Source organism: Ziziphus jujuba, chromosome 9 (genome assembly GCF_031755915.1).
Source record: "Ziziphus jujuba cultivar Dongzao chromosome 9, ASM3175591v1".
Taxonomy (NCBI): domain Eukaryota; kingdom Viridiplantae; phylum Streptophyta; class Magnoliopsida; order Rosales; family Rhamnaceae; genus Ziziphus; species Ziziphus jujuba.
The window spans coordinates 30,072,047-30,096,473 of NC_083387.1; the positions used below are offsets into that span (position 1 = coordinate 30,072,047).

Below are 24,427 nucleotides of genomic sequence, written 5' to 3' on the forward strand. Positions count from 1 at the left end.
ACATGGTGGTCATGGCATTTTTCTACTTGCAATTCATTTGCCATATCATCTTATCTGCTTACTTGGGGCTATATGAACTGATCAGGGTTACCCATACAAAGCATTTCAATTGCAACACCAATCTGTTGGTCCCAGTGTTATCTTCCATTGCAAGCGGATGAGTGATTACTTTGCTATGGCAGTGGTCATCTCCTGCAAACTTGCCACAACCATTGGCTCCTATTTTTGGTCTCTGAACTGCTTATCGGTGAGGGTGCTCAGTGAAATAGTCATTCATTTCGGTTCTGAAGGAACCCAAACAGTAGGTGCTGTTGTTGGTGTCAATGGCCAGTTCTAGTTATTCTATGCTCCGAGTGTTGCACCCACTATTGAATATGCCCAACGGCTTATATATATTTTTGTAGCTACAACAATCGCCAAGAAGAATTGCATACTTACTGTAGCAATGCTTGTAACTGTAGTTTATTACTCCTTGTTAGTTACCAGTATTTTTGGAGCCATAGCTACGAGGAACAGAGTCTTTGTTCCTGTAATATTTTTAAGCCTCATTTGGACATTGCAAATAATAAGGAATATAATACTCGTTGTTGTCTCAAGATTAAGGCATATTCACTACATAAAGAATGGCTAAAAGGACAGTTTCTCCCAACCCTATACTAATCTCTGCAAGTCCATGGGAAACATATGCATTAGCTCACTGATTGTACCAGTTATTGGGTGCATTCACTTTTTGGGTAAAACTACAAAATTTATGATAATTGATAAGGGTGGTAATTCGTGTTGGCATGTCCTGTTCGCATCAACCCACCTATTAATATTATTGAAATTGCTCCACCCGAATCTGATTTATTTATTAATTGTGTCAGAAAATTTCAATTCGAATCCGATTCATTTAATAAATCGGTAATATAACACCACCTGTATAATCCGTTTATTATATAGGTCAATTTGGGTCAACATTATCCGTTTACATGAAATTGATCCATTTACATGAAATTGACCTGTTTACACAAAATTGACTTATTTACACGAAATTTATTAAATTAAATAAATTACCTTGTTTAGATTAATTATTTCATATAAATAAAAATAATTTAGTCATTAATTAATTCAAAATTTAAATATATAATATAAAACCATATAATTATAGTTATGAATTTACAATAATTTAATATATGATATGATAATACAATAATCTCATATAATAGTTAAATATATAGGTGTGTATACATAATAAACTTAATACTACTTTTCTAAAAATAATATAAATTTTTTTTATTAATAATTATGCTTTTAATTTTCTACATCTCCAATACTCGCATATTAATTTTTATTTTTTTGATGTCCATAAATCCATACATATATTAGACATATTATATTTAAGCAAATAAATATTATTCTATTAATTTTTATTTTTTAATTTTTTAACTAATAAAAAAAATTAATAATATAACTTTAAATAAATTTATAATTTAGTAAGAAAAAAGTATTCGTTAAAGTTTTATTAATGGTAAATGTAATATGTTAAAATTATAATTTAAATGGGTTATAATCGTGTTAGATTATATTTATACTATAATTGACACGTTTAGTTAAACGGATCAATTTTGGTCAATTTCGAATTTGATCCGTTTAACCTAAAATTGACACGTTTAATTAAATGGGTTAATTTGGGTCAATTTCGAGTTAAGCAGGTCAATTCAAAATTAACACGTTTAATAATCGTGTTAAATGAGCTGATCCGAATTTTATCTAAACTCATTTATAATAAACCTGAATTTTATCCAAACAAGTAGTATTTTGGTTTTTTTTAAAGTCAATTTTCTTAAATGCTTTGTACATATATCAAATGAAGTAGTTTTTTTGTACATAGGAAGATAGAGTTAGTGATACAAGAACTTGTTTCTGGTCATGTTCAAGAACCCGTTCTTAATAATGTTGAAGAATATGTTTTTTGCGATAATGTTGAAAAACCGTTGTTCCTAATCAAGTATAATATGGAAATAATCCAAGCCAAAAGATTCTCAACATGGTGGTCATGGCACTATTTTACTTGCAATTCATTTGCAATATCATCTTATCTGCTTACTTGGGGCTATATGAACTGATCAGTTTATCCATACAAAGTGTTTCAATTGCATCACCAATATGTTGGTCCAGGTGTTATCTTCCATTGCAAGTGGATGAGTGATTACTTTGCTATGGCAGTGGTCATCTCCTGCAAACCTGCCACAACCATTGGCTCTCATTTTTGGTCTCTGAACTGCTTATCGGTGTGGGTGCTCAGTGAAATACTCATTCATTTTGGTTCTGGTGAAGCCCGAACAGCAGGTTCTGTTGTTGGTGTCATTGGCCAGTTCCAGTTATTCTATGTTCCCAGTGTTGCATCCAATGTTGAATATGCCCAGCAGCTTATATCTATTTCTGTAGCTGCAGCAATCCCCAGGAAGTATTGCATACTTACTGTAGCAATGCTTTTAACTGCAGTTTATTTCTCCTTGTTAATTACGGGCATTTTTGGAGCCATAGTTACCATATATGCTTATTATCAATTGTGCATGCCAAAACGTGGGTGCTTCATTGGCTTGTACAATTGATAATAGCTTGTCTGCGATGTAATAACCGGTGTTATGGGTGCTTCATTGTCATGTATATTTGATAATAGCTTGTTCGTGGTGTAATAACCAGTGTTGTGGATGCTTCAGTGGCATGTACAATTGATAATAACTTCCAAAATGCGAGTTATTATTCCTATGAATATGAAATTGTGAAATAAAATACTTATTCTTATTTTTTTTAGTTTGGTTGCAATAATGTAATATAATATTTAATAGAAAAAAAAAATTGTAACAAGAAACTGTGAAAAAAAAAGTATGAACCATAAAAAAATAGTAATAATAAAACAACATTAATAAGCATGCTTTCCTATTTTTTATTTTAAAAAAAAAAATAGATCTTGAGCTTTCGAAAAAGTATAAGAATTCCTTAATTTGAGAAATTGAGATTCCATAAAAATAGATAAACCAAATTTTAAAAATCCAATCAATTAAAAAAATATCAAACTTTTAAGAATGCATAATCTATTTCACCATTTAGTATCTATTCAACAATTTAATCTATAAACCAAACTTATATTTAGCCTTTTTAATTGGCTATTTCATGCTATAATATACACACTTCTCTTTCAATAATTATGTGTCAAGTTGAACAACATGTCGTTATAATCACTTTCAGCTTGATTTTTATTTTTATTTTTTATTTTCTTTTTTATATTGATTCGGATGGCTATGGCATGAGCACATGCACTTGTTCAAGCTTATTATGTGGCTTACTCAAAAACCGTGTTCAAAGCATGGGAGCAGTAGAGGAAGCTGCCGCCATATAAGTTTTTTAAATTCTCATTTGATATGTCATATATTCAATTAGTTCATCTTTTTTTTTTTTTTAAGGTATTATATCCATTTAATTTATAAACTTTTCGATTATAAAACTTTTACAGTTAGATTTTTCTGGTGTTAATCCAAAGCATTTTCATTAGATTTAAAGAAACAAAAAAATAAAATAAAAAATAGTTAACTTGATGATATTTAGACATACACACAAAATGCTTGAAACCATATATTAGCTATTTTAACCATCAAATATAAGTGACTGTAGGATGGCATCTTTTAGTCACTGTTATTACTTGCTCTCATTTCTTGGGTAGCAACAGCTAGTTTCCAATGAAACATCAAAATCACTTAGGCTGGTTGTTTATGTTTTCATTTTATTATCTTCTTTTAGATCAGCTGTACAATATTTACCCTTATCCAGAGCTACATACAACAAGAGTTGCATAGCTTGTGAAACAAGCAGGTGAGGTTAGAAAAAAGGCGATTCGCATGCAATTTGCTAAAGAAAGAACCTGCTCTCCTTTCTACTTTCTTAGGAGCCAAATATGTGGAGATAGTCAAAGTTAACAAGAAAAGTGCGGATCTCCATGGGAGCAAGTTCTACCAACAGCTCTTCAGGGTCAACAGGTCCTCCCCTCACCACCTTGCTCTCTTCAGAAGAGCCTTCCACTTTCCAAACTAACCTCTTTTTCTCCATTTCAGCTCTTTCTTGATTGGCAGACAAACTCATCTCTATCACTTTGCTTATCTGAAATAAAACACCAACAAACTCAATTTTATTACTTTCATAAATGAAAAGGCATTCAAACTTAGAATAGAAACAGCCCTCCATTTTACCTTCTTATTTGGGAATAGCTTTTTCAGTTCAACAGTAGTCAATAGAGAATAGTCCTTATCCTCACCGGTCTTTGAACATATTAACCACCAAAACAAAAATGACTTTAGAAAATAAAGGATTGATGTGAAAATAAAGGAAAAACACTAGTAGCTGACTAAGCATAGAAAGAGGGAATAATGACCTCAAATAGATGAGCCAACCGAAGGAGTACTTTTCCATCTTCAAGCTCCTGCAATTTTCATGAGAAGAACAAACTGGTAACCAGACTATCAAAAGAAAATTAAAATATAACCAATAGGAGAGAATTTTTGTACCTGGAGGGTTATTACAGCAATGTTTTCTGGTAAAGCATAGGAAGCATCAAATCCTGAAAACGTTGACACGTGAGAATTTATCCATTCATTACCGTCCTGCAAAGGAAACGAGGAACAAAATAAGCACTATGGCTACATAACAGATTAACTTCAACAATTTTCATTCACCTGTTCTGCGAAGGCTAAGAGAAGTGGAGAATATATCTCCTGGCCAGCGGTGCGGCGCCACTTGGCACCTTCTCCAAGATGATCAATTCTTAGATAATACTTTCCCTGGATCTGCAAAAACATGCCAATAACCAAGACTGGTTGCTGAAACATATTATGCAGAACTAAAAACCTCGATGCCAATCCAAAGACTTTATAATATGAACTCATTTGGAAAAAATGAGAAATAACTGGTTTCTAAGTATGGCAATGAGCACGGGAATACTCCACTCCCATATACTTATGATCAACCCCTTGCCTATTGTTATTCTTAACAAATGCATACCTCCTTATGGATTTAAAGGATAAATCTTACGCAAGATGGCCCTGAAATCATATACGTAACGACAAAAATGTGTTCAAAACAGTATCATCCAAATGATCATTTTTGTCTTCTCCCATAAACATTTTGAAAGGGGCCCACCCCCATTCGTGCTTGCACATTTTTAAATATAACACGTTGAAATTGAAATATTGAAGGAAATCAGTGAAAAAACTCATAATAAAACAATCTGCAACATTACTAACAAAGCATAGGTTAAATGTGGATATTATTTAGTAATGAGGGACAAATGAAAAAGATAAAAGAACATCAAGGAGTAAAACACTCCTAACAGTAGCTGAAGACCAAAAACCAAGAATATTAAAAATCAACTATTTATATTTCCATATTTGGGTGTGGAACATGAATAAAATTTTTATGCATTTTCTGTTCAACAGAGGTATTTTATGCTTACCGTTAAACCTTCGCATTTCTCAAGGACACAAACTGTTTCATTTAATACCTCACCAACACCTCTTGAATCATCATGAAGCAGCCTCCTATAAAAGAAAGGAAGCACCACTTTAGAAATCTTGACAATGTAAATAATCCTAATTATGCAAAGGAAATGCACTACAATTGAACAAAACAGAATTATAATTAAAAGCAGATAGAAATCAAAGGCAATAAACAGCAATAAGAACCTGTGGAGCATCAGCTCTATTTGACCATCCACTAAGCTTGTTCCAGCCACTGAGCGATCCACCAGCACAGAAAGTTCTGTAGAGCTATCCTGAATGTAAATTGCAAGATTAACCTGAAAGAATGCAGAAAGGCAATAATCAGAAAAGATGTGCAAACTTAACTATCAAATGATGAACGAAAACATCAAACAGGACCAGAACAGATCACATGGATCTATTGAGAGGTTGTGCATATACTTCCAGAAGGAGGACCACCTTACAAAAAATGTACCCATTCCAGTAAAGGATCGGACCCAGCTAGAAGTAGATTTAAGTGTTTGGATTAATGACAAGGTAAAATAACTGAAACTAAGTTATTAACACATGTTTGGTAAAATCGACTTAATAGCATCACTCCAAGTAAAGAATGTAAGAAGCTTAACAAGGAATCTCATAAATTCAATGACCGAAGAAAATGTTCAAGACTATGCACAATGCAGAATGATATGAGACTTCATAATATATCATATAAATCAAGATAAAGATTCAATATGTCAAACAAAATAAACATACAGGATAATAATTTCCAGCAACGGGTTGGTTTACTTGCAGTTCCCAGTCTGTTCTGAAATCCCGAATCTGCAAATTATTTGAAAGTATCAGATGTCTAACTATAGACACAAGTAAAGAATATGACAAGATATTAAAGCCAAAAAAACAAAGGACCAACATAAGGAAATAAAGAAGATAATCCTCTATATCTTTTTCCTCTTGCATATATCTCTATGAAGGTATCCATCTATTAAAACAAATAATCTCTAGGTGGCACAACAAAAGATGAAGACATTACAAAGGATCAATAAATTTCATTGTCGTAATGATGCATAATCCAATTATAATGTAGAAATCTTATACAATGATAAGCAGCAAGTGTTGAAGTACCCGTTTGATAAAGTCACGTCCGTTAGAATCTGTGTAGAATGTTTTATTGGTCTTCATGGATGTCGTAATTTGAGTTATGACTTCTTTTCCTATCCCATCATCCACAGGAATGGGGCCAATCTGAAATGATGGTCATGCGACCAAGATAAGCTAAAAAATTAATTTTCATTACTTGACGGTAATATTTTGTTCCTCTCATATATGCAAATACATGAAGGTTAACTTACAGTAAATTCAACTTCTGCATGCTCCTTTCCCGTGTATACCCTTGTAATCTGTGCTTGAATATGACATGGTGTTAAAGAATTTAAATGAACACGGATTCAATGATAGGAAAAAAATAATAATAAAAATAAATAAAAAAAGAGTTTAAAAATAATGCCTTTTAATCATTTTCACCCAGCAGATACCATCTAGAAGATGATTTGAAGCAACTACGATGTGAATAACTAAATCTAACACAGATGTATTAAAATTTTTTATCTCCAACACACGTCAAGAGTTCTCTTTCATATGAAGTGGCTGGCATGCACTATATAACAAAACCATGTGGTTAACTATTTGGCAAAGACTTCATATAATTTTCAGAAAGTAAATGTTGTTTACAAAAGCAAATTTCATAAGAAAAATCTCTCAATCAAAAGCTCCCAAGTAAATTTTCTCAGACCATTCTGGCTGAAAAATTTAAGTGCAGAAAGAAGAATATTCAAACTGGTTTGCTTGTCAAAATCCTGCTAATAAATTTACTATTCAAATAGATTAATCACAATAGCCATGGATCAAATCATGAGTTTTGGTTGCGATGTACTCAAGCACAAGGAGAAAATATAAGATGTGTAGCAATGTCTTCATGCATTTTGATACCGTCAAACCATTGTCAATGACTCTCAATATGAGAAGTTAATATCAGATCAGTCCTAAATTCAGAAATTAACACCATAAGTTTACTTCTAAAGATGACACTTATTATCCTCTTTTGAATGGGGAAAATAACCAAAAATAAATAAATAAATAAAGATAGTCTTGATTTGAAAGTAGTAAAATTCCAAGAAAAATTGCTGGTTCATACTATTTTAGCACAGAAAATCACCTGAGATACCCACGGATTAAACGTTTGGTGTACTTCATCCAATAATGGACCCTGAACTACAGTAAAAGGAGCCTGGAACATGGATGAAATTGCTGTTCTTAGTTCTTTGACCTTAATTTTATAGTACAGTTCCATCATCAATTAAAATTTTCAAATTACTGGATGAGTTTGATTACCTGGATTTCAGATTTTATAGGAAATGTGCCATTTGGACGAAAGACATATGCTCCCGAAGCCTTCAACATATTGTTGGAAATTCACAATCATAACCGACTATATGATATGATGACTTCTAATAATTTGATGTATAATATAAGTGAAAAAATATTATTAATTAACAGTATACAGAAAGTCAACTACCTGAGGATCTTTATCGGTCCCATCATTTCCAGTATAATAACTGTATGACTGTTCTGCAGCTGCTGTAACCTTTAATAATATAGCAATAGACAATAAATAGTTAGCACTAGTGTACATCAATTTAGAATTTACATGAAATGCAAAATAATTTTTTCAAAGAGGAAAAAAGAAAAAGAAACACTCATTATATCTATTTTTATATAATTAAACTACTTTTAGTAGTATTTTAGATTGAATAAACTGGGACAATATACAAAAGATCCAACAAAAAGAAATAATATCAAATTTAAGCAAAAATATGTACTAGGAAACTTAAGCATTGAAAAATAGAGCATACCAAACTTCTGCTATTAACATAGCGTGTAAGTTTTCCTTCTTTTGCAGAATAAATTAGCTTTAAACTTCCTTGCCCAATTTCTATGGTATTACCTGTACCTCCTCTGGATGTGTAGACAGAGGAGACAGCTGAACTAGGACCTTTATCACAAAACATAACATACGCGTTAATTTATCTGTCAGTAACTTGGAGAAGTTTCTACTTGTCCCAAAGCATTATGATGCAGCTAACCTATCTGTTTTGAAGTTGAGACTATGTATGTGCTGAAACCAATTGATGGCACAGACACTGAAAATGCAAGCCAATACTTAGGAGTTTCACCAAGAGATCTTCCCAAATAAGCTTTAACATAGTATTTTCGTAAGCTCAAAGTGGCATTTGATAGAGGTAGAATCTGAGCTTCTATTTCTTTTCCACTTGAATCCAGAACAGTAATCCTTTTAGTTGAAACCTGCAACAACATTGATTTTAGTTAGCCATACACGTGGAAAAATGTCAAATTTCAAAATTCAAGTTAGCACTGTTCAGTAGACAGATAAAAAGCTTTTACCAGATATAGAAATACCCATTTCTGTATGTGTCTCTTTGTGTGCAAGTGCAAGCCCGTCTTCCCATGAATTTGTCTTTTGACAATTTGGAAAAGTTATACATGAAACTCCCACTAAGTGATTCATCAAATTCTAGATAAAGATCTGAAACCAAATTTGGTCTAATCACTAAAGCAATGGCTGGATTTCATGTCACTAGACACATAAAAATCTTCTAACAGTGATACCATCCTGTCACATTTCTAAGGGCCTTTGCGCAGCAGTGAAAAGACATGCTAAAACACTGATCAGTAAGTGCCCTTTAAAATATAGAATATGACCATTTCATAATTGGAAGCAATAACAAAATTCAATTATTCATCGGCACAAACAAAAGTTCCATGTGTAATAATGGACAAGGGGGGGCCCAACATGTTGACTTCCAATACTTTAAGTACAAGAACATGTCAGTATATTTTAGTATTGCTTGCTTTGTAATGTATAACATAACATTAATCTATCTTTGAGTGCAATTTTGCTTGCTGACAATCATAATTGAATGAAAATAACAGCCATATAACTAGTTGGACAGTTCATTATACATTAGTATTTTTGAATTTGAAATATATCATAAACATCTATCAATGTTTGACTGCATTTTCTTGTAAAACAGTCCATAAAGAAATGAAAAGAACAACTCTGAAGACATTACTCAACGAAAAACATAAGACATTACTCAACAAAAAACATAAGACATTACTCAACAAAAAACATAAAATATTCGTAAATCTAGTCTTTTTGATGCAAATGAAGGTGAATTCTCTTTTGCATCCAACATAGCATTATGCAGAGGAAGACATGAGAATCTTATCCTTAGGTATCTGAAAAGACAACTTTTTCCACAGAAACTGTGTCCTATAAACAGTCTCAAAAGTTACAATCAGATATTTTCAATTATAAAGAACAGGCTATTTAATTACTCACTGGGATTCGGACCACTTCTTCTCTCTTCCATCCTAGAGGATTATAGACAACAACAACCTATAAAAGGGAGAATACATGATGATAAGATGATATGTAAATGCAGAAGTGATCTTCAATTGATAATGGACATAAAAATTATGATAAAATTAGCGTGCTTACCAAGCTCTGCCCATCAGACAAGATGTCCTCTGATGGAGGACAGTAACTTATATTAAGAAGAGGACACTGCCAACAACAACCATATGATAGGATTCAATAGATACTCCATTCAACTACAAGTAATTGAATCTAAAAAATAAAAGAGTGAAGTTCAATATACAGTAAATAAAAATCACCAACCACCTTTTATACCTCATAACAAGCTTCTTATACATGATAAATTTAATAAATAAATTTACATCAGAGCACGCATAAGAACACATATGGTTCAGATAAAAATCATCCAATGAAGTTTTTTTATATGCCCTCATTGTCTATGCATCATAACTCCACAAGACTACATGAACATCATAAATCTTCAAGTAGACTTGATATTTGCAAGCCCAAGTAAATAACAGCTTTGAATTTCCAAACAAGGATTAACTATGTTTTAGTATATTAAAACAAAGGATATCTCATAAGTTTATAAATATTATACCACAATGAAGTAATAAGAAGAAATAAATGATGTGCCATGAGCAACAGACTGCATGAACGATTCAATCTCAATTAGAAGGAAACTAATGTAAAGACTGATGACAACTTGCCTGCTGGAATTTGGATGTGATTTTCCCCTGTCCAGGACTTGACCCTGATTGTGTCAGGTAGGATAGAGAAGCAGAAACCAACTTTTCAGCCTGAAGAAAAAGGTAACAGGTCAGTATAATATAATATTATCTTCAAAATGTTACCAATAATGGGACATCAAATTGATGTGCACCTCCTCATATCCCAAGGAAATCCGCAATGCATAGTCAGCAGCAACATGCTGTCTTTCTGTACCACTAACAGCATCATGATGTTGAGCAATTGCCAAAGCATCAGCCAAAGCATCGGTGTTTGGCCCTGAATTATTCCTCCCCTTAAGGTATTCTAATTGCCTTGCTGCCTACTCATAAAAAGAGAGACCACTAGAAGCTTAAAAGACTTCCCAAAAACTCTCTATGAAGAGATAAAAGAGGTTGAAGATCTTACTAGATAGTAACCACTCATTGCTCTGACATAACCTTTAAGGCCTGGCCGACTCGTAAAGTAACCAGTCCAGTAAGCATTTGGATGATCTGCATACCTGAACAGGGTGTTTTGAGTTTAACAGCAAGAATTGGAAATTAAATACAAATAAAGTTGGTAACAAAAATTCAATATCAAACTCACGGGAAGAAATCATCAATTTTAAGTGGCCATTTTTCATCTGCTGCATATTTTGCATCAGTGTAGACAGATGGTGTTGAATATAGTGCATTTACACGCCCATCCTAAGAGTTCAAAACAAAAGCTACTTAATTTCAGATCTTAAATTAGAAATCTAATCTTAAAAAGGATGGAAGGAAAGGATGCAAGCCTGTTATGCCACAATTCAAATAGAATAAAAAAAATATATATCTTTAAATGCACTCTTGGAAGGCCAAAAAGTTTACCTTATTGACATAATGAATGAACTTGTCCATCTGCCTGAACCACGAATTCGCATATTGATAACGAAAATCGGTCCCCATAGTCCACATGATATGATTGGTCCTTGTCACATTAGCCTAAGAGAAGGAGCGATTTACTAAATGCAATTAACCATAGGATCTAAAAGGTTTTGGGAAGGTACGACAAACCTATTTCATTGAACATGTCAAAGAATTTAAGTTCAACCTCTGTCAAAAATTGAGACAGCAAATGACTTAACAACATAATCCTAGATTAGTCATGTTATACAACTATGAACCTTTGTACCATTAACCTTGCAATGACATAGGGATCTATCTCAATAGAGATTACAAATGGAAACAGGCTTTGGGAGGCCATGAGTAGCTATTACATTGTACATATAAAAATATGAACAGTTCAACATTTGAAGTTCCAAGTTCCCAGATGGTCAAAATGATGATTATAGAAAACATCAGGAAACAGGGCCCAAGAAATGGCATCAATATTTATCCCTTAAGCTTGTAACAAAAGGTCTATGGAACATGGAACTTGGACGTTGAGAAAATAGTGATCCTTGTCCTACCTGTGCTAAAGCAGCAGCAACAAAGTCATTGACTCGCTCTTGAACATTATAATCGAAGAGAAGAATATCATCCTACAACCACAAAGATCCCATTTTGGATGAAGTTCAACAGCAAAAAATCTTACATAGGATAAATTTTTTACCAGATTTACCTGAATAGGAGGTGATACATCATTTATTTCAAATGTGAAACCATCAGGAGGATCATAATGCCTGGGGAATATGCCGGTGAATATCTGAAAATAAAGTTTCACCAACAAAATCAGTAACATGAAACACAGCAAGTATTGAGTAACAACAAATAAGGAAATCAGAAATAATTCAACCAGCCAAAAAAAAATAAAAAAAAATAAAAATGAAGAAAAGAGAATTCAATCATCAAGTCAAATAGTAGAACATAATAGGAACACAGATATGAAGACCCTAACCTGTGAAGATGAACCAAGGGACTTAGAACCACGCCAAACAACCTCGAGAGTCTTATCTTTCAGTCTCTTGGCTCTATCTTGGTAATCAATCCGCGCAAAAAAGAGGGAATCAAATCCTAACTGCAACCAACATTGTGACTTAGGATCCAGAAATCATACGCCAAGCAGATTTTGCTTATAGAAACCCACAAGTATACAGTTTCATATAAACATGTTTGCATCTATATATGCTAGTGTTTCAGAACCGAAGAATTACTTCATGAAAACTTTATAAAAGAAGTACCTCTGCACCAAGCAAGTAGGCTTGAACTGCAGAATGCCCGAACGGATCAATCTGCCACCCAACACGTGGAATCTGACCAAATTCATCCTTGATAAACTTATGCCCCAGCGTTGTCTGATCAATCAAGTCAATGTAATGCGGGGTTGCCTCGTCATGCATACACATACCTCCATTTCTTCAAATATACACAGAGAATGAGAGAGAGTATCAATTCACAACTTTTATACCGACAGGTGACCAACTTTAATGGTAATCCTAAACCAGTGAAAAGCAATAAACACGGTAAAAGAAGAAACTTCTCTCATTCTAATTACAAAATTATAGAAAAGTAATGAAACAATACATGAATTCTAGTTGACCAGAGTTGACCAGCTCCTTCACTTTAAGCTTCATAGCCTTGCTTTGCTGCCTCCACCATCTCTGGAAGAACGCCTTCAAAAAAGAAAAATTCGAAGAATTCAATCAAATTTCAAAACACAGTAATTATTAGAACCCAATTCCAAATAAGGAAATGTAGAAGGGGGAAAAAAAAAAAAAGAAACAACACACACACACAAACTTTACCATCTCAACGTAGATGAATTTGCGGTTCTTATCCTCAAACAAGGACGAAATAACAGAATCCAAAACATTCTGTACACATGCACCCTGCAGCCAACATATATGAAAAGCAAGCTTATTAGAATTCAGAACAGTAAAGAACGAGAGAGATTATAAGGAGAATTAGAGAGAGAGAGAGAGAGAGAGAGAGAGAGAGAGAGAGAGTATACCCGAATGGAATTGTTGGCTCCGACGTAGTACTGATCGACAGTCTTGAGCCAGCCGACATCGTCGTGAGAGTGAGGGACCAGATGGACGTTGACTTTGCCAGGGACGATCCTCTGCGTGGTATTGTATTCTATGAATTGGGCCTTGGCAGAGCCAAGTAAGGACGCAAATAAGAAGGAAATGAAGAACGTTGCCATTGCCATGGCCAGGTTTTGGTGTGGAAATGAGGCTAATTGCACAGACTATATAGTGAGAGTGGAGTAAGAGAATACTCCATTACCATGGTCCATAACCATTACTAGTGTTGCAGAGACTTGATCACAAAGCGACAGCTTTTTCTCTGTCTCCGTAGAGATGAAGATGGAGGCGTGAAGCAACCTGCACTCTGGGTCCCACTTCCCTTTTTTTTTATTTTTTCTTCGGTCGTTGAAGACTACCATCGACTACGGAAACGATTTTCATCTACTCTTGTCATTTTTGCCATCCTTATCCAAACTAAAATTATAAAATAAAAACAATGAACTTTTTTCTTTTTTCCTTTTTTTTTTTTTTCTTTTTCTTGCACTGCAACTGAAGTTTTGAAAATGGGAAATTTTGATAAATAAATAAATTTTGAGGTGTCTAGTTTTTATGATTTTGTTTAAGTGCACTTTCGTTTTAGATTAATTAGTTGAATTGTTTAAGAATAATTAAATAATTAATAAACTTATTTGGTATCTATAAACATTATTCAAAATAATTTGGTCACTGTTATTTCAAGTTGGACATAGTCTAGCAATCAAATGGCTCTTTTTGGACAATAATCTATATGTAAAAGTTAAGTAATTTGGTACTTTTATTTTAAATATCAATATCTTATAAACTTTATAGTTTTTTTAGATGACTATAAACTTTATGGTTTATTAAGTAAAATTAACTATGCAGAAAGGGATTGTAATCTTTTAAATGAAAAATTGAATATCATGATCAAAAAAATAAATAAATAAAAATTGAATTTTTTTTAATAGTAAATTATGAAATTTTATACGCAAAGACCAAAGAGTTGGGCCCGGCCCATTTGTTAAGCCGAAGCTCCGAGTGGGGCAAGTAATGGGCCGATACGCACCCCATGCAATGGAGCGAAGAGCAAGCTTTCGGTTTCCCATTCCCAATAATAAATAATAATACAGAACGGCTCCTCGTATAAAGTCTGAAAACCCAAACAGAAAAAGATCAAGATCAAAAAAAAAAAAAAAAAAAAAATTCAAAATTCTATTCAAAAACCTGAAAACCCTAGTTTCTGTGCAACAAAGGAGCTTCAACAATGGAGGATACTTTCAGAGTCCGAGTGGATAAGATATTTGGCTCCCTTACGTCTTCATCAGCCATTCCTTCTCGGTCTGTGAGCTCACTATGGTGCCTCACGGACGAAGAAATCGAGAGGAGAGAATGGAACAGGGACAAGGAAAGCCCTGAACCTCAACCAGATCCCGGCACGTACCCTTCGTTCCTAGAAAATTGCGGAAAGGGGTTCGTCAGGGATTCAAAGGATGATTACGATGTTGAAGTGGAGAAGGACCTCGAGGACCTCGACGACGATGTGGAAGACGACGACCTGCAGCAGCTTGGTGGATCGTCGAGCAAGTCAGGGAAGCCTGACGATTATGGTGAGGAAGAGTGGGAGATAAAATCCTCAATCGGCTTGGACTGTACTCTCGATTACGAGGTATCTTTTTCGTTTTTTTCTCTTTTTCCACTTTTTCTTTTTGTATTATGATAATTTATTCTTTTTTTTTCTCTCTCTAGTCTTATTTAATGTGAAAACTTTTAGGGTTTAATTGTTCTCCATTCATTTGACCCATAAAGCACTTGAAAGTTGATTCTTTTACCTCACTTTGTGTAATTTAAGATATTGGAGTTGAGCTGCTATTTTCATTGCCAAAATAGAACCCACTATGTTATTATAATGTTAGATACACAAAATTTAGTTGGATGGAAGTTATTAATCCCTAATTCAATTCTGTGAATTTTGTAATGCTTTCTATGTGTTTTTGAAGCTAAGGGGCTGGGAAGTTTTGGATTTATTTTATGGGGTTTCTTTGGCGCACTGCTTGTTAGGATTTTTCCCCCTTCCTATCTTTCTATCTTGTTTTGTTGTTATCATGTTTGTAGGATTTGAGATTTTGTAATTCTTATAATTGAGAAAGTAGAGCAAGATATATGGCATTGAGTTTAATTAACTTTGAGATTTTAATGCAGGAGGAGGAAGATGAGTATGACAAAGTGGCAGTTGGTGAGGAGAAGCCACAAGATGGCCTGTATATGACAGAAATAAATGACTATGAAGTTGATATCGAATCTGACAACATGCTTCCCAATTCATTCCATGAAGTTGTTAAGGACCCTCGAGCAAATCACTTGGCAGCTAAAATTCGGCTTAAAGAGGATGCTGAAGCAGCTAAAAGAATTGATTCCTTGAGTGTCTCTGATAAAGCTGCACCAGCCAATATTCAGACTGAAACAAACTCATCTGAGAATGGTATCAACCCGAAATCGATACTGAAAAGGAAGGATAATCAGTTGGACTCGAAATCACAGAAACGTGTACGGTTTGACCCTGAGTGCAAAGATAATAGTGGTATGGAGTCTGACCCTGAAGGAGCCAAAGGTATCATAATGGAACGCACTTCAACAGAAGTGGCCGGGGATCATCCTTCTGGAGTTCCACATTATCTGCGGAACCCCTCAAAGTATACTCATTATACTTTTGATTCATGTTCTGACATGGATGAGGAATCTAACAAGCAAGCTTATATGGACTTTCTGAAGCTGCTGAAGAAAGACAATATGGAATCACCTCCACAAGACCCAGCTGATCTTTCAAAAGCAGTCAAATTTATACCGAGAAAGAGGACTGGTGATGCTAGAATGGTAGAAGCTTGTACAGAAATAGTGCCAAAGGACACTGTACATCGAAGAGGGATGCCAATTAGCATTGCAGGTGCAGACGGTGATGTTTGTGCGATGGAGGAAGATGAACCAGAAATGGCTGCTGAAGGGAGAGACAGACAGAAAACTGGCCGCCAATATCGAACGAAAGGCAGATCTGAGTTGCAAGAGTGAATTATGTTACCCAAATAGAGACCATGAAATTTCAGTTGGGTGTTGTAGATAGCCTTTAATTCAAAGTTGTACTTCCTAAATTAGGTGTTAAATCTCTCTGGACTTTCAGTTGAACCATGTTTTCTTTATTTGTAGATTTTAGTAAATACAGAGTGATACAGTATTTTGAAAGTATAATCATCTCTCTGTGGATTTTTTTTTTTTTTTTTTTTTTTGATGATTTTCAGGGAAATATTTATGCATTTTATACAGTGGCCTTTACAAGTTTCCAACAGCTTGAAGAAAGGAATAAGCCATTGACCAACCTATATCCGAATTACTTCATCACCTCTTTTTACTGCAAATTATTTGTGATTAGCATCACCGTGTCTGCTATTGTTATGCAATATCATCCTATCAATTGATATCTAATACCTTAACGTATATACATACGTACGTGTGTGTGTGTGTGTGTGTAAAGCATAGTTACGTTTTTAAGAGTTCCACCGAAAAAAAAAAAAAAAAACAAAAAACAAAAAAGACCACGTAAATTCTTAAACTCCCAAGTTTTTCAACAGTAGGTGTATCAAAAGATGAACCACTTAAGAGGCATTAAAATATTAATAATACTAGAAATAATGTCGATTATGAAGCAACCTGTTGCTATCAAACATTTCTCTATTGATTTCTTTTACTTCATTAATATCAACCTATGCCGACGTGTGTGTACGCATATGGAAATTCCCCATAAAGAAGGGAAAGGCAGGACAAGTCTTGGCACCACAAAAGCTTTAAATACAACAGTCAAACGTGTAATCAGCTGGTGCAAGCAAAAAAGGTTCATTGGAACGAACATAAACATTCTAGCTTCATCACTTAGAATAAGCGTTTCCTACAATCTGCTGCACCGCAGTAGCAGGGCATCTTTCTTACCTTCCCATCTGGACTCAAGACGCTATCGAGGGCATAGCCATAATCATAAGTAAGCTCCTATCATAGTCAAGAAAAAGAGTTAGTTACACCAAGGTCTTGTTCATAATTCCAGGTACCGTAACCACTGGGAAAAGCAAATGAAACTTCAATTGTCATGTGCCAGAGAAAAACCTGTAAAGGAGGTATGTTGTCAGCTGCAAAAAGCATTATCCGAGCAAGTTTGATGTCATGGTGTGAGCTCAAGACACACTGGACAAACAGATTAGGCCCACAGCTGTGGTTAATAAACCTGGCTACATTTCCAACCGAACCTGCATCAATGCAAAACTCTGGTACACTTTCAGATCTCTGATCATCAGGCTTGTCCAATGAGTTAATTGCCAGTATGGATACGTCACGAGATCGCTTCTGTTAGAGAGAACAAAGAAAAATCAGGCACTGATAGACAAAAATAAGTATTACATTAAGTGGCATAAAAAATGATAGAATAAAAATTAATGACCTAATTCATCATAGAGATTCACAAATTCAAACAATCTGAGTTACAATATACTACGTTGTAATATATATAGAACAAATGGCCAAGTAACCACATGAAATTAGAAATGATATGTTACATTACATGGTTACAGAAACAGTACCTCTCTTCCACCAAGACCTTTCATTGTCTGCAAGCAATCGATGTCAAAAATATAATCATTTCCAGATATAGCATCTACATCTTCTGTCCTTCTAAGTATCCCTATGTACTCACAAACTGGAGCCCCAGAAGGAATAAAATCCCATGACCTGACAGCCCATCCTTTTGCAGGAGTACGAAAAACCTGCCAACATCCACCAGTAGCACGATATTGAAGTACACTTGAAATGGAAAGTATAATAACAATAAAGTCATTTGAGGTAGTTAGGATTAAATATACAACCTCAAGTCGGTACTTCAGCACTCTCTGAGAGGTACGGTTGACACAAGAAGGACCACAACCACAGGATGGACCACATTCAAAAACTACATCCTTTGCTTCAATTAATCTGAAAGGTAAAAGAAGGAATGCCCTCAAATAAGACAAACTTACAAAATGACCAAAGATCTCGTCAATCCAACAATAGATGCATTGAGAAAAAAAACCTGATATGTATCTCACCTGCCTCCATCACGGTGCACATATGGGAAGTCTGACCCATTGAGCATAGCACATGAGCAAGTCTTGGGATCCACACAACTTCCCTTACAGTTGCATCCTATTGCATTGGGAGGTAGCTTCACATTCTTTGCAACCTTAATATACTTGCAATATGTGTAACCTGAAACTTTTAACAACTTTAGACCAAATGAACCAAAGTAATTGTCATGCACCCAACTGTTGCATTGAACTTGATCAATATAAAGATTTCATTTGTTAAGGTATTTGTCATTTTATCTCGATATTATTATGTTGGCTCCATTTCTTAACAGTTTAAGCATTTGAAAATGAAAAAGTAAAATACCTAAGCAGGTATCAGAATTCAGATTGTATGGTTGATTTGAAAAAAATATTAAAAAAATAAAAAACTGTGCTACCCATTTCTATTAATTTTATATTTTGAAATGTAATGCTCACTTGTTAATTGAATGGGCCAACATGCCAGAGGAGCTTTAATATATTTTATGGACTTTATGGTAGTTTCGTTTACATATTACAATACACTTCCTAATTGCTTACGCTTAAAAGTTTTGGGCTTCGCAGGTTAAACTTGCCTGTCGGTGCAACAGGTGGATCATCAACTAAATTTGTAGCTGGAATGGGCACATCCTCTAGACCCCCAGTGATGTCCTCACAAACCAACCTTTGACAATAAAATAATAAATGTAGTCAAGCATCTTAATTGTAGATCAATATAGAACAATATATTACTCCTTTATAGTTTACTATCCTTATACCCGCGTATTTCTGAGATAGTCTGAGGAACACGTCCATAGATAAATTGAACCTGCCATAGGAGCAACAACCTTTCAAATGAAAAATCCTCGTGAAGAAATATTTGGTAGCTTACCAGGTAAGACTGGGCAAACGAAAAAGTGATTATATCATTAGAATCTAGAAACCAAGTAGAACTCAACTAGAAAAAATATCATTCTGATACAATGTGGATAAACAATAATATGTACAACAGCAAATAGACTTGGACATGCGTGCTGGACAGAAACATGTGCTGCGTCATCAATTTCCATAATACACACCAACTTGTATGTTGGGTTGGCTATCAGAACTCTTACGGAAGATAGAACCACAGTTGAGAAGGAATATATGAAAGTCCAAATACTATTTTGTACAGATAAACCAAAAGGCTATATAGTCCAATGTATGGCTTTTCTTTACCACCTCTAAATTATTTCCCATACATGATAGAAATCCTATAAATATAAAACAGTACTAGAAAATAGATAAGATTGTGACAAAGGGCTAGACAGAAACATGTGCTGCATCCAAGCTTTGTATCTCGGGTTGTCTATCAGAACTCTTATGGAAGATGGACCCACATTTGAGAATGGATATATGAATGTCCAAATGCCATTTTGTACAGGTAAACCAAGTGGCAACATAGCCTCATGTATGGCTTTTCTTTACTGACTCTAGATTTATTTCCTATATATGATAGAAGTCCTATAAATATTAATAAGATCATGACAAATATTTAAAATCAGTTGTCAATCATTAATACAATTAACAACATGAATACCTGGTTGGTGGTTAACACTGGCTGCCCTTCAAGCCGCTTTAGGCGATATTTGAAAACAGTAAATCCAGAAATTCCCTTCTCTGCCCAATACTGAACAACCTAAAAACCAGAAAGCAAACTTATTCAACAACAACGTATAGTCCTACCAAATTGAAGGCCTCAGATAATTGTATCTGTAACTATAAGCTAATTACAGGTATGAGAGAGAGAGAGAGAGAGAGAGAGAGAGAGAGAGAGAGAGAGAGAGAGAGAGAGAGAGAGAGAGAGAATTTCATCAACTGAACAGGAAAGAAATAAAGCATAGACAATAAGCTTCAGTTGATTACCTTGTACAAGCCATCATAAGTGTAAACTTTGCCACAGTAACTACTTGCAGATTCATGGCCTCGAACTACTCTAACAGGCACACATTGTTCTAAACAGTTCTGCAATTCAGTGCAGAACAGGTAAAACCTTACTTAGACATCCATTCCACAAAATCCTATAACATATACATAGAAAAAGCACATGAAAACACACAGTACACAAGCAAATGAAGATCCTAACATGTCACAGGCAACATCCCACAGAATTTAGTCATGCGTAGGATATGGCTAACTCTCAGATAAAGTCAGATTGATCATGATAAAAGCTTACCATAAAATCAGGAGATAAGAGAACTAAAATGCATAACTAATATGCAATTTCCACTCTAAACCTTTCAACCTATCAGTAGAGACACAATCTTATTAGCATTATTCCCATCTAAAACATCAACAACTAAATCATTCTATCTCTTGCAGTGGGAGTCAGGGAACAGACACTTAGCACCGCTTCCTATAATGTATCAATCAATCCTATAAGGAATAATGTTGTGTAATTTTAGATTGAGCTCATGTTCATAATTTTGAATTTTGAGGATTTTCATCCTCTTGAAGACCTTATATTCCAAATCCTAAATATAAATGATTCAGTGGCAGGAACCTAATAGATTACTAATTGGGCATGTTGAAATCAGTAACTTTTCTCTGAAACAAATGAACATAGTATGAATGGCATATTATTAATGAGATGATTATATCAATCAGAAAACATGTATTCTCATAGCATCTACATTACCAAGTTCTGCGTTACTAAATAAAAATTTGACACGATCAAGTAGATGAAAGGGCATTCAGAAGGGAACAATGGCAATTGATGATTCATGTAAGCTAAGTCAAACCACAAAAACTCTTATATGAGAAAAAGTTTCTAGGATGAAAGCAGTATTATGGAAATTTACTTTAAAAAATAAATAAATACTTGGTATACCAAGAGCTTTGAAAATCCTATTTCTGAACTAACAACCCCTGAATAGCAGAGTAGGAAGTTTGAAATCCTAATAGAAATCAACTATGCAAATTATTATCGCTGGGTGCCTGTAGGAAGAAGGGGAGGGATTAAGATCTTGATACATTCCAAGCAAATTTTGATTAAAATTCTAAAAAGGCAACGCAACAAATAGCATGTCTTTACTCTCATAATCAAAGAACTTGAAATCGTCAACTACTACAAATTCAGGAAGGAGTAAGGGAAGTAAAGCCACCCGTGGATGTCATTAGAACTTCATAAATACGCACCTTAAGTGCCAAATTACCACGCTCCAGCTTTTGATCCCGAATTTGACGCTTATTACCTGTCAAATTCTGTCCACCTTGACCAGTATATACAATATTATCGGCATTATCCAAGTCATCCTCGTACATGCCAGACAAAACAATAGACACTGCAAGTGGGAATGTATAGTTACTGTACTCCTGCACTTCCACCAAAAAAGTATTTTCATCAATCAACAACAATGCCAGCCCCTTTAGATGGTATAAAACTTAATTTAAATTGCTTCAACAGACACCACCACCAATACAGACAACCCATAAGTATTAAATAATAAAATGATTCATCCATCACTAAAATGCTTATCCGAAGAGAAAGACAGATGTTTTACCCCCTTACTGTAGGACATCCCCATATAATCAATTCCATTCAACCAGTGGCTATGGAAACCAACAACAACCATTTCTGCTCGGGAATAGAACTGATGCCCAACATCAATACCTGCCACCATGAGAAACTTTAACAAAGACACAAAAAAATATAACAGATGCATGTTTCCACCAAGGTTAGAAAGCACAAACCTGGAATGTTGCCAAATCTTTTTTCAGGATACAAAGTTTCTCTGGCCTCTAACATCTGCTAGAGATTTAATTCACAAACATTGAAAAAAAAAAAAAAAAAAAGGCTAAGAAAAAAAGCACATAAAGAAACACAAAGCATTTATAAAAGAGAAAACAGAAAGAAAAAAAATCATTAGCCAGTAGAATCTTTTACTTGCCTTGGATATTGCCTTCAAATCGGGTCGCTTGGCTTTGTGTTTGGTAGCTTCAAATAACGCTCCTTTCTATGAGAATTTTTGTACAGTAATAATGGCATAAAAATGTATTAATGGAACAATCAATATATAGAAGATATAGAGCTTGTTGAGCAATAAATGAATTCGAGAGCAGGTGAAAACCTTAGATTTAGGACCTTTAGCGGCCTTTTTGTCAGCCTCCTCTCTTCTGCACCTTTTCTCCTCTTCCTATATACCAGTAAAACAGCATGCTCTCTTACATTAACTTGACTAAAACTACTAAAAATGGCAGAGAAAAATAACCATCACCCCCAAAAAAAAAAAAAAAAAAAAAAAAAAAGTAAATAAATAAAATAAGACAAACAAAATAATGAAGTGTAAAAGCAAGGATAAGGGGTAGCCAGATTTTACCTGTACGCATTGAAGATAGTACTTGTTGAATAACCTCAAAGTCTCCTTGACCTTGGCATGGTCACTCTTTGGTTTCGAGATTTGTTGACCTTCCGAAGTAGCATTGGTTCTGGGCTTATTTTGCTCCGGCATCTCCTTCTCCTTCTCCAAACCCAAAATTTTGGGTTCTACAAGTTGTTGTTTATCCCTATTTCCGGCAGAAGAAGAAGAATTTCTAATACCTGCTCTCTTCCTAATCCGTCCTCCGTTTTCTTCTTCGTGGTCAGCACCAAGCAGCTCTACTCTACGACGCACAAGGAGTTCCTTCTCAACTCTCTCCTTGGCCTTAATGCGAGCACTGAATCTCCGGCGAGAAGACATCATTTCGTTTTCCTCCGGTGGTGGTGGTGGTGGTGTTGGAGGTGTCTGTTCGGCCTCGGCAGCACTTCTCTTGCGGTACTTGATCTTCACTCTGGGGCTGCTGCTGCTGTTTTGGGAGTGAGAGTGAGAGTGGGGCAAATGTGGGTCTGGGGAGTCCATTTGAGCAGTGAGCTCGGTGGCAGTGGGTATGGAACTCTGAGTCCCACCCTTGCATTTTGGCGATGGAACTACTACCATTTCTCTCCCCTCCCCCCTCAGACTCTCAGACTCCCAGACTCAGAGTGTCTCTCCAAAATCCAACCCCAACCAGCCCACTTTCCTAAAAAATAAAAATAAAATCAACAAAAATATCAGGAATAAAAAACACAAATATATAAATAAATAGAAAATAGAAAAACACCAAGAGAGAGAGAGAGGAGACCTGTTGAAGAAGAAAATGAAAATGTAAAAAGCTAATGGTTCTTCCGGAATGGGTATGAAGGGTTCTATGGGTAAAAAGGAAAAGGATGAGGATGAGGATGAACAAAGCGGAATTTATATTGCCATTCTCGGCAAGTGTACAGGCATCGCGCTATTTCTATTTTCTTTCTGTTTTGCGCTGCGCTTCCTCTTTAGCATTTTTCTGTTTTTTTCATGTCCGTACTAAAATTCATATCATTTTTGTTTTCAAATCCGCCTTCTTTTCTGCTGACGTGTTCCCTGCGGATTTCAGATTTCTCTCTTCTATCTCACACAAATTTCCCCTCCCCTTCTCTCTCCCTCTCTCTCTCTCTCTCTACGAGCCATGGCTCTCACCCTTTTTTTCTTTTCTTTTCTTTTTTTTAACCCTTTTTTGCATTTTTCTCTTTTTTTATTTTTATTTTTGGTAACTTACATTAATAATAGTCTTTTTTTTTTCTATAAATATGTTAATAATAGTCTTTTTTTTCTATAAATATGTTAAT

General features: G+C 34.8%; 3 protein-coding genes across 5 annotated transcripts; 1 reads left to right on the forward strand and 2 right to left on the reverse strand.

The window, feature by feature from the left end:
- Nucleotides 1–3,594: 3,594 nt before the first annotated feature.
- LOC107427995 (alpha-mannosidase At3g26720) lies at nt 3,595–14,066 on the reverse strand. Of its 2 annotated transcripts, none has more exons than XM_048461825.2 (29): nt 13,615–14,066; nt 13,409–13,492; nt 13,188–13,276; nt 12,845–13,019; nt 12,562–12,681; nt 12,286–12,369; nt 12,134–12,205; nt 11,553–11,666; nt 11,290–11,390; nt 11,110–11,203; nt 10,856–11,023; nt 10,683–10,772; nt 10,096–10,161; nt 9,937–9,993; nt 8,657–8,876; nt 8,426–8,565; nt 8,089–8,157; nt 7,905–7,964; nt 7,729–7,800; nt 6,866–6,913; nt 6,639–6,758; nt 6,270–6,335; nt 5,718–5,830; nt 5,489–5,624; nt 4,713–4,823; nt 4,545–4,640; nt 4,412–4,459; nt 4,230–4,298; nt 3,595–4,140 (listed from the first exon to the last, which is right to left on the reverse strand). In XM_048461825.2, exons 1-29 carry the CDS (start codon nt 13,813–13,815, stop codon nt 3,925–3,927), a joined length of 3,099 nt encoding a protein of 1,032 aa, XP_048317782.2. In that variant the 5' UTR covers nt 13,816–14,066; the 3' UTR covers nt 3,595–3,924. The 2 variants fall into 2 exon arrangements, with proteins under 2 accessions (XP_048317782.2, XP_015893907.3); XM_016038421.4 differs by having other exon boundaries at nt 5,489–5,573; nt 13,615–14,063.
- Nucleotides 14,067–14,802: 736 nt separating this feature from the next.
- LOC107428000 (uncharacterized) lies at nt 14,803–16,891 on the forward strand. The gene is made up of 2 exons (XM_016038429.4): nt 14,803–15,317; nt 15,851–16,891. The coding sequence occupies exons 1-2, from the start codon at nt 14,916–14,918 to the stop codon at nt 16,712–16,714; spliced, it is 1,266 nt and encodes a 421-aa protein (XP_015893915.2). The 5' UTR covers nt 14,803–14,915; the 3' UTR covers nt 16,715–16,891.
- A 386-nt stretch (nt 16,892–17,277) lies between these two features.
- Nucleotides 17,278–24,303, reverse strand: LOC107427999 (histone-lysine N-methyltransferase, H3 lysine-9 specific SUVH4). 2 transcript variants are annotated; one of them, XM_016038428.4, is made up of 16 exons: nt 23,905–24,303; nt 23,124–23,802; nt 22,875–22,940; nt 22,695–22,760; nt 22,498–22,552; nt 22,308–22,417; nt 21,943–22,119; nt 20,671–20,769; nt 20,345–20,443; nt 19,545–19,594; nt 19,362–19,450; nt 18,769–18,928; nt 18,550–18,655; nt 18,268–18,450; nt 17,798–18,034; nt 17,278–17,683 (listed from the first exon to the last, which is right to left on the reverse strand). In XM_016038428.4, the coding sequence occupies exons 2-16, from the start codon at nt 23,718–23,720 to the stop codon at nt 17,570–17,572; spliced, it is 2,208 nt and encodes a 735-aa protein (XP_015893914.3). In that variant the 5' UTR covers nt 23,721–23,802; nt 23,905–24,303; the 3' UTR covers nt 17,278–17,569. The 2 variants fall into 2 exon arrangements, with proteins under 2 accessions (XP_015893914.3, XP_048337278.1); XM_048481321.2 differs by lacking the exon at nt 23,905–24,303 and having other exon boundaries at nt 22,875–22,991; nt 23,124–23,264.
- Nucleotides 24,304–24,427: the final 124 nt, after the last annotated feature.